Below are 11,391 nucleotides of genomic sequence, written 5' to 3' on the forward strand. Positions count from 1 at the left end.
AAATAAGAGAGTAATATAATGGCCCCAATATAATAGCACGCCGACTTGCCTTCACGGTCGACGAATCATGTGCCTTGGCGCAAAAGTTTGGCCAATTGCGAAGGGTGAACACTTTTTCACAAGGAGGAGAGCAGAGTCTCGACGTCATGATAAGTATGACTTCATGGATACATAATATCGATATCCATAGTTGCTTAGAATCGATAGTAGCTTATTAGAATCGATAGTTTAGTCGTTTAGTCACAGAATACTGTATGTACTCCGTGGTTTAGCAGCCTAGTTATTGGCAGAGCGACTGTTACAAATTTCTGATATTAAAATTAAAGAGCTTAAAATCATGTTCATTTAAAGTAGCTTACTTTTTATAGTGAAGTCACTACCGTTAGTCCAGAGTCCAGTCACTATATACATTGGTGCATGCAATTTATATTGTAGTTCTGATTTTTTAATATATTATTTGGGTACGTAAGAGAAGTCCAGAACCAATTTCATCATGCAAAATTTCCTTGTGCTAGATACAGAGTGGCCCAAAAACCTCGTATTTTCGGCTCATTTTCTAGTTTCCAGCTATTTCTGCCAAATCTCGTAATCGGACAGAAAAATTTCTCTTCGCCTTTTTTTTTAGATTATAAAATTCTGAATAAAATGAGATCATTCGGAACTCTCTATCTCCAATGAGTACTGAGTTATGATTTTTAAAAAACCAGTGAAATTTTAAGAAAAAATAAATTTTGATGAATTTTAGTTTTTGATCAACAATATCTTCCGATTTTTACCATTTAGATATATAATTTGAAATCCCTCTGGACGTATTTTTGTGCTCTACAATCTGAGATCAGGTAGAGCGCTCTATATCATATAGATTTCCAGGTACACCTGACAACAATGCTCCTTGTATTGTGAAAAACACCTAATTTTCAGCTTCAACCATCATCACCAACTACATTGTCATCATATTGATATTTCGCACAATGACATAACTTCATGAGATCATGTTCTATGAGTATCACCCATTTGATGCACTTCATTCCAGTATTTCCTAGTGGAGAGGCGCGCTTAAGGACACCTCAAGGATCAAAATTTCAAACACTTATAACTTTTGACACAATGCTCAGAGTTCATCGTACTACACTTCATTCCTCTCGGCTCGTCAAGGCGGTCCAAAATCATGCATCATGAGTCAAATTCGGTTAAATTTAAGGTGCCATTCACAATGCGGTTAAGAGTAGCCTATGTTAATAATTTGAGGTAATAAAATAAATGACAAGTACAGGTAAGCGAAATGAATACAACTTAATAGGTTACAAACTTGCATTTTTATTTTTGAAATTTTTCATGAAGTCTCTGTAGTCTAAAAATTATCCGGTCATCAACATGAATGACAAGTGGACAGTACAAGTAAAATTAAGCAAAGAAAATTAATCAAAATGTATTGAAAAAAATTAATCAAAGTGTATTACCAGTGCATGATTCTTAAATTTCAAGGCCAAACTCCCCAAGTTAGTGATGTTATGGATAAAACTGTTTTAAACTCTATAGTTTGCCAACACACATCCAGCATATTGAGTCAAGAATAGACTCGCTAATAATAACATCGCAGGAAATAAAACCAGATATTGCAATTGAAACTGAACAAAAATCAGATGAAAATGAAATTCGAATTATCAAAATACTAGGATATTTTTGTGAGTTGGCATGTAAAGCATAGCCACCTTTTAATACTCCTGTAGAGGTGGCTATGAAGAGCCACTTCATGGTCTCTCAATTTAACAAATACGACGTCTAATGTTTTACAATTTACATAACCCATTATTATCAATCCACTTTCAGCATCATAACATAAACATAACCAATTCTTTCAACATGCAACTGCCAATCAACAAAGATCAAAGACAAAGATCGTATCGTTGTCAAATCAACAAACTATCGATTCTAAGCAACTTGGATATCGATGTAAGTATCCATGACGTCATTTTATCAGGACGTCAAGATTCTGCTTTCCTCCTTGTGAAAAAGTGTTCACCATTGCGAAGAGTGCCAGAATTGCTAGTCGAAGTGGGAAATTTGAATCGATCTATCGGCGCGCCAGTTTTTGAGCTGTAGATCGTGAAATTACCTACGAAGATTTTCCAAGAAAATCTCACTACACTATCGATAAAATGAAATATTGAATGATTTAGCTCAAAACTGACAAACATATATAATTTCTCTTCTGAACATTCAGTAATCAATCAAAATCTTTTCAGATACCACAATCTTTCCTAGACACTGATTGAGTTTTGATGTTTTTAGACAATTATTTTTTATTTTTGTCAACTTTATTATATTCCAGTATTTTCAAGCTTGTTAAGCATTTCTGGAACAACTCTCTACTCTATAAATTTGATCTTGTCGGTGATATTTTTTCATCAGACACATAATTATAATTCAATACCGGCAATAATTATAACTGCAGAATATTTTTTCAATGCGAGAGGTTTTAATAAAAGCAGCGAATCAAAAAATCTCTCACTCTCACTCTCTCTCTCTCTCTCTCCCACGTTTCACTCTCTCTCACACGAGTTTTCCATTTATAATAGCCAATTTGATAAATCATTGATTTGAAACAGAGCCACCGTTCTGTATTATTATAATTATTATTATAATTATTATAATTATTATAATTATTATTATTATTATTATTATTATTATTATTATTATTATTATTATTATTATTGTTGTTAATAATAGTATTATTATTCGTATTCAAAGAAATACAACAATAGAATTCGAAATAGATATAGTCAACATTTTTTTCACACATCTCTTTCAACTTTCTTATATAACTTATTTTAACTATCTATCTATCTTATTTTAACTATACTCCAACTTATAGGAAATACTGACAAGTTTTAGTGAATCACTCCTCTTCCTTCTTCCATCTCTTTTTTCTTTCTTCTGTTTTTTCATTTCTTTTTCATCCTCTAATTCTATTTTTTCTTAACTTTTTTGTTGAACTTCTTCATTATATATTTTCCTTTTCTCAACTGCACTTTCACTTTCATCTTTCCAGTGGAGTGTTAGTGAAAATTATATCCATGATAACCTTTTTCAACGATCATGAACGGTTTAAACTTGGCCGATTTAAGTAGATATAGAAAAATATTGTATTATCGAATACAAATTGCATTTCATCTTCAGACCGTTCATTCATTTTTCAAATTGTACTGTAAAGAATTAATTGAAGTTAGCTGTATCATTGATATTATGAATAATAATTATGAACCAACGATCAAGATGCTACAAAAATGATTACGCGACAACTGCAACCCTAAACTCTAGACTAACAATGAGAAAGGAAGAAATGTACAACACTATTCAATCATTTATTTTGTACTAGCTGGCCCGGTGAACTTCGTAACGCCAAACAGTTAATGCATCTCATGACAAACTTTAGCTGGATGCACACCTGAGGAGGCGCGTTGCGGCATTTTGCATCCAGGTGCTTCTTGCTTATTGGTTTGAATGGAAGAACTCACACACACTGATTTGGACATGGCGGGGAACAGTGTGATAAAGTAATCTCCATAAGATCAACACTTTGTATCACCAAGCCACGCCTCCTCAGGTGTGCTTAGTCTTCGCTTAATCTGATGCACTATATTTTTATGAAAATTATCCATCAATCAGTATTTTATATCTCAATATGGACTTCCTATGTTCTAGTTGTACAGCATTTTGTATTTTTAGATATAGTTGAATGCACCTTGCTGGGGAATTGAATGGTATATCTCATTGCTGCTGAATATTCTAAATTTACAGCATTCCGAGTTCTACGACCCAAGTTTGGACGTCGTTTGCACCGCGGCATTATTTCATTTTATTTATTCATAGACAATAGATACAATGCTGGTAAAAACAACAGGCATTCGCCCAAAACTGCTTTTTAAACCTTAATTTGGAATACACGGTCTAGAGGTTATGTAAATAATAACTTAATTCACACACTATTTTATGTCCAAAAAATGTATGTACTACAATAATTTTGGATTTATCAGATTAATTAAGTTCAAAATACAAATCCAAACAAAAATCTTCCTTCACAATCACAAAAAATATTTAAAATTTCACTTAAATCCACAAATTATACTCATGTTAAAATAATTATTATTAGAATTAAAATTTTGTGAATCAGTAAAAAGAAAGAAAATAGAAAAATAGATCTACCGACGGCTGTTGGATGACGCGATGATTATAACAGTTGATTTTTATTTCTGTGTGAGGCCAGCTCACAAATCTTCTCCAATAAGGATTACATGTAAACTTTGAAGGACCGTAGGAAAGACTCCTGAAGTCGGATTATAAATTTGATAGGCCATAAACCTGGTCCTAAACATAACTAAAAAAATCATCAAATTCGGTGCATACATAAAAAAGTTATTGAACGTCAAAATTTGAGGCTCGATTTTTATTTATATAGATAATGATACGTTTCGAGGGGAAAAATTGAGAACAAAAAAATTGCAACTTCTTCGGGACTCGAACCTAGTATCTTTCCTTTGAAGCCGGGAACGCGCCAACTAGTCTCCCCGACAGTAAAGCTCCTTTTGAAACCACATTCAAGGGGATTTACTGACGGCGTCAACTAAGCTCCTGAAAGAGGAGCTTTACTAACGGGGAGACTAGTTGTCGTCAGCGACCGAGGAGCTTAGTTGTCGTCTACGGTCTCCCTCTGAACCAGTAGGGGATTTACTGTCGGGGAGACTAGTTGACGCTAGCATGCCAGGATCTTGGTTGCTGTCACCGAACCCGACAACTAAGCTCCTCGCTCGCTCTGGGTGCCGGAGTTTTCGCGAGTAAACTGACATATACAGAGTGTTTCAAAAAAAATTTATACACACTTTAAACTATCGTAGATTTCCCACTCTGCAAGGCTAATGTTATATTTCTACGCCAGGTGCCAGCATAATCGTCCCTCTATGTTATATTCTTCTTCTTCTTCTTCTTCTCCTGAGCCTATGTCCCATTTCTCTTGGGGTCGGCCCTCCTAATCCTTTTCCGCCATTCCGGGCGTTGTTGAGTCAGTTCAGGCTCTAAATCCGTCGTCCTCATATCCTTGGAAATGGTACCCATCCAGGTTGTCGGCGGTCTACCAGGGCGTCTCCTAGGCTGTTCAATTTCCATGACGAGTCTGGTCATGTGATCCTCACTGCGTCTCATAACGTGCCCGTACCAGCGCAAGCGATTTTCCCACAGCTTATTAGTTATATTAGCAACTTTAAATGTTCCTCTTACATATTCATTCCTAACTTTGTCTTTCAGGGTTACACCTCCCGACCACCGGAGCATCTTCATCTCTGTAACATGAATTTGTTGTTCATCTGACTTTCGCATAGCCCAACATTCAGATCCATACATTAAAACTGGCCTGATTGCTCTCTTATATATGTTTCCTTTGACCTCGATGGGCATTTTTGCATCGCAGATGACTCCCGTCAATGATCGCCATTTCAGCCATGCAGCTGTTATCCGGTCCTTGATGTCTCTGTCAACGGAGGCTGTAGATGCAAGAGTAGATCCCAAGTATTTGAAGTGGTCAACTTGTTTTAAAGGAGTGCCATCAAGCTGAGGTTGTGCCACGCTGATGTTAGATGTTCTGATTCCTGAGAAGTTACAGTGCATGTATTCTGTTTTAGTACAACTTACTCTCAGCCCTCGACTTTCTAATACTGTGCACCATGCTATTAAATCTATTTGAACCTGTTGTAAAGTTTCTGCTACAAGGACTATGTCATCCATGTTGCTAAGCGCACATTAACAGTGCTGCGTCTAATATCGTCGCTTGGGGGGGACGCCCTAACAGTTTTGTCACTTGTGGGGGACACCCTAGCATTTCCGTCGCTTGAGGGGGACGCCCTAGCCTTCACATCTCTTTTCTTTAGTTGTATCATCATAATTTGGATTAGGAGAAAGTTTTTGGCTTGAAAATATTACGGCCGGTTGCTACCTGACACCTGAAGAAAAAAGAGTTTGGCCAAGGGAGGCCGACAGAAAGAGAAAGAAAGAATGGCACACAGCTGAGTCAATAGAAATTAGTGCCATTCTAGAAATTTAAAGGTCCGAAGCATACAGAAGAGGAAGAAGGGAGTTGGAACAAGGGCTTTGGAACAAGGGGTTTGTAACCGATTTAGTTCTCCAGATTCAGGTCTCCATCCTGATCTGGATATCCAGGCGCACCACGTGGAGGGGCTTCCAGCTTCCATGGCAAGGTGGTGAAAAGATGTCATTTTTGGAGAAACAATTCGAAGCTGGAACGGTTACAACTGCGTACCTCTATGTTATATTGTCAGTTGGAATTTGTAATATCAACATGGCGGACGTACGTTTGAGTTTTGATGAACGTAAGCAGGTTATTGAGTGGTACTGGAAATTTGAGAATGTAAATGAAGTTCAAAGACAGTGGAGAAGGGAGTATGATACAGAATCACCTTCAAGGTTAACAACTACAATTAACAATTACACACATACGAGACAAATTTGAAGTTTATGGATCAGTGTGTGATGTGCATAAAGGTCATTCAGGTCGACCTTGAACAGCCTTGGACCTTTTCAATTTGCAGTCACTGTAACTGGTATTAATTACCTGACAATGCTTGCTGATTCCATATTTCCTGTCATTCATGCATTATACGGTAATGATAATTTTTATTTCCAACAAGATGGTGCACAGGGACGTACGAGCTTACCTGGATCAAAATTTGCTGGGCCAGTGGATAGGACGCAGGGGGCCAATCGAGTTTCCTGCACGCTCTCCAGACCTTACACCACTAGATTTCTTCTTATGGGGCACAGTAAAACATGAGGTGTACAAACGTAAGTCACGTAACCCAGACATTATTTGGAATGAGATTCAAACCGTGTGTAGAGAAATCTCATTGGACGTTTTGATATGATGTACAAAATCAGTGGTGACTCGTACTCAGAAGTGTATTGATGCTGCAGGTCACCAAACAGTATTAACGTTTACTATTTATGTTTCATCTACATTGGACTTTCAGCTTTCCAATTTCCTGAAATTCAACTTTGTAGAATTGTAAATACATTTTCTAAGGAAGTTCAAAGTGTTTATACATTTTTTTGAAACACTCTGTATATATAAATAAATAAATATATATATATATATATATATATATTATATATATATATATATATAGAAGACACTTTAAAGTTTGTAATATAAATTAAAACAGGAGACACGATATGTGTTACAGGAAACACTTAAAAACTTACATTAGAAATGGGGGAAATTTTCGGAGACTGTGCTCCTTTCTCAACCGAGCTCGGTATATATATATATATATTTCATGCACTTACTCTATGGATTTCCTCAAATCACGCCTGGTTTTCCCAGTCATTCATTGCTTTTTTAAGAGTTATATCACATTTTTCAAGAACCAATAGTTCAAACTTCATAATGAGGTTCAGCGGTTCAGCTTAGGTAATGGTTCATATCTTTATGTTCTTATCCAAGAGCCACATTTCAAAACAACAAGCGAGTGAAGCAACTTCAAAATACTCTTCTGACTGATATGATGTACAAGAGAGATCCGTTTCAATGGGATTTGCAGGCGAGCGAAGTGATTCCCATTGACACTGCTGGGGTCCAGGGGTCATGGAATTACAGGCAGTGGCGGATCAAGGAGGACCCAGCAGCAATAATAAAAATCTTAAGTGAATTGAAAAATTTCAAAGTACAATATTATAGGTTTTATCGATGGAACTATTTGAGACTAGTTGGCAGGCTCACTTCGTTCGTCTGCATTTTTCATATGGGCATGCTCCTTTCCATCAAAAAGTCAAAAGAGACTTTCAGGAACTGTTTAATTCGAATTATGTAGTGCAGGATGGAAAAAATCGTTTTTCTATTGGTATGAATAAATATATCTCTGTAGAGACTTTGTTAGGATATTATGAAATTTATTGTATTCAGTTCAGGCCTTTAAAATTTGAGATAGGAATTTATTTATTTAATCAATGAGAATTACACAACTTACAGAAAAGTACCACAGGCTTATACGTGATTATAGGAATGATGTGGTTAACTCACAAAACATTCATATCAAACTCTCTCAAGTATGAATTTTCCGAGAAATGAAGAAATATGCATAGAAAACTAAATGAAAAACTGGAGAAAAGAATCTCGCTGATTTATCACCGCCATTACCTCAAGTTTACACTTTCAAATTCAGTTGTTCCTGAAAACTCTGGAAAAACAACTTACTCTGAACTTAAAAAAATGTGGCGTGCGTGGCGAGCATGACAGTGCTCTCCAGTAGCGCTGCCACCACCAGGTTTTTAGGGTCCTGGGCCCTGCTACTTTTATAGGATAATATTATTAAATAAATACGCAAATTCACCAAAACAATCTCACTCTATTGAAAAAATCCCATAACAAACATCTATACTCTCTCTCTCTCTCTAAACATAATCACTCCTCAATCACATTACTAAAAACTACAACACGCACAACCTTCCTCTAGCGCGTCTCGGAGCGTTCTCCCTCTAGTTTCGCCTCTACGCGGTCATCACTCTCTCAGCTCACCGGTACAAAAGTCCAATTTGGTGGCCTGAGTGATGACTCCGCTATTCTAATAATTGATATCCTATGAGAGCGGGGTGTTTGAATTGTTACATCACTCCTCCGCATGAAAAAGATGTGGCATACACATTTACTGCCACATCTTTAAGCTAAGTTGAAATCAAATAACATTTAAATCTTCACAATATCGTTAAATATAGTTAGTACATTTTCAGATTCATTAAAATTTTAACAATTTGTAACATAAAATTCAAGGAGAGAGAGTATCACAGTTATATATTTGAATGTTGAATCTAGTCTAATTTTACAAACAATAAGTTATTGGCACAGAGCAAAGCAGAGTCCATCTTAACACATTTTGCTACCATAAAGTTCTCCCACATAAAGTTTTAACTTGCTAATCATTATAGTCCCATCACACATTGGTCACTTTTGAACACCCAGCGATTTTGATACTGTTGAGTTGACTCTTAGGCAGTGTCGTTGCCGAATGTTGTCTCCTGCATTATCTTTTCGAGGTGACCGCCTCCTTCAACTCGGATGGTGGTGTGCTTGTGGCTCTGTTGCTCTGGCCTCTCTGTCCGTTCGCAAAAGGCACTCCTGCGAGACAACACAAAACTTCGACCAGTATCAAGCTTATACTTAATATTGTACATATCGCTAAATACAGCAATAAATTGTCAATTTCCTATCACACTAAACATAAATTATTCTCATGTTTCGATAGATTTTCCTAAGTCAATGCTGATGACTTTATTGAATACAGTAGGCTTCTTCATACTTATATTTTACTTTCAAAACTATTTTCATCTCCTAAATTAATTTTAATATATAATAATAGCTTAAGGTATAAATAATATACTACAAGTTTTCATAGTTCCTTTGGTGTGAATTAAAGCAAGACATGAAAATTCTTCAATAATAGAATGTTATGCATTTCGTTTTCATTCACAAAATTAGTGAATCAAAGTTTCATTAGTTTTCCCATGGACATGTTTAGTTTCAATCACACAAATCATTCTTCCACAATCATCAACATTCACTGGCCATCACTTTCACACTCCATACTTACTCAACATACTAATCATTCACACCTTGTTTTAGTTCTTTTTTTTCTGTCTCTAGTAAACTTGCTTTAATTCTTTTCCACCAACATTTAAAGTTATTATCTTGAAGTAATACAAAATAAATATACATGATAAAAATAAACTTCAACTTAAACTTCCTACTGAATATTATAATTGAATGAATAAATGAATAATCTTTTACATTAATTAATATACAATATATATTTATATCTCAATAATCATGGACATAATCAATACACTACATAATCGTTATATCTTCTTGGTTTTTTCTTTTTCTCTTGTGTTTCGAGTTTGCATCGTTATCTGATTCATTTTCATCATATTCTTCCTCTTCTCTTACTTCGTCATTGTTATCGTCGTCGTCTTCATCTTGCTCTTCTTCGTTTTCCTCATTGACTTCTATTTGTTCTTCATCTTCTTCCTCTTCTTCTTCTGGATCGTTTCCTTCTCGAACTTCATTTCCAGCTTGCTCATAGTACAACGCTGGTTTTATTCTGTTTACATGTACAACTACGTTCTTTCCTCTTACTCTCAATACTACATTCAGTTTCGATTTAATTTCTACAATTCGATACGGTCCTCTCCATAGCTTTGACAATTTCTTCACTCTCTTTCTTTTAATTTGTGGTACATAAAGATAAACGTTTTGTCCTACACGATATTCACTTGTTTTAGACTTTTTGTCGTACTGCTTCTTCTGCGTTTTCCTTGCCTTCTCTTGGCACTCAACTGACATTTCTTTTATAGTTTGTAATCTACTTCTAAGATCTTCTATATAATTCGAATAAATCTCTGTATCTTCAGTTAATGTGAGATCATCTTCAAGCGGTGTTCTCATTTTCTTTCCGAATACCATCTCATAAGGTGTGTATCCAATTGATTCGTGCTCTTGCGAATTGTATGCCATATTCACCATGGGAAGCAACTCATCCCAGTCATCTTGATTTTTGTTGACATAATGACTCAACATTTTTGGTATAGTTCTGTGAACTCTTTCCGTTCTACCATTACTCATTGGGTGATAAGCTGTTGTTTGTAATTTTCTTATTCCTAGAAGTTTGCACATCGATTTCATCAGATCAGACGTAAAATTAGTTCCTTGATCAGTAATTAATTCCATTGGTACGCCGATTCTTGTTATCACTCTCTGTATTAGTGCTTGTGCAATAGTCTCAGCAGTTTGATCCGGTAGGGCGATAAAATCCACATATCTAGTAAAATGATCAATTACTGTTAGGATGTATCTGTTTCTTGATTTTGATAATGGAAGTGGACCTAGAACATGACAGTCTGTATCCAAACTCGGTCACTTCTTTAAATTCTCCTAAGGGTGCTTTCGATTTTCCGTAATCTGTTCTTTTACTACATTCTTCACACGCTCTTATAAAATTAGTTACATCATTCTTCATTTTAGGCCAATAAAACTTTTATTGAATTCTTAGAATTGTTTTCTTAATGCCCCCATGACCGACATAAGCTCACACAACTGCATGGTGGAGACGAATAACTTTCTCTCGAAGGCTTCTTGGTATAACAATCAACTTCTTATCATGTTTCTTGAAGTGAATGATCCCTTCTGGACTCAATTTGAAACTAGGATACTCTCGAAGGCGCTGACACTCTTCGTCTGCTCACTGCTTCTCTCTTATGATTTCCAAGTCTAACAATGGAAGATTCTCAACTGTATTCTTGTATATAGCTCTGTTTGAACAGTCTGCATTTGAG

At 35.8% G+C, this 11,391-nt stretch overlaps 1 protein-coding gene across 1 annotated transcript; it reads right to left on the reverse strand.

Annotated features, from left to right (window-relative positions):
* Window positions 1–4,995: 4,995 nt before the first annotated feature.
* Window positions 4,996–5,778, reverse strand: LOC111064468. The gene has a single exon (XM_022352211.1). It carries the CDS (start codon window positions 5,776–5,778, stop codon window positions 4,996–4,998), a length of 783 nt encoding a protein of 260 aa, XP_022207903.1.
* Between the last annotated feature and the right edge of the window lie 5,613 nt (window positions 5,779–11,391).

Source organism: Nilaparvata lugens, chromosome X (genome assembly GCF_014356525.2).
Source record: "Nilaparvata lugens isolate BPH chromosome X, ASM1435652v1, whole genome shotgun sequence".
Lineage (NCBI taxonomy): Eukaryota > Metazoa > Arthropoda > Insecta > Hemiptera > Delphacidae > Nilaparvata > Nilaparvata lugens.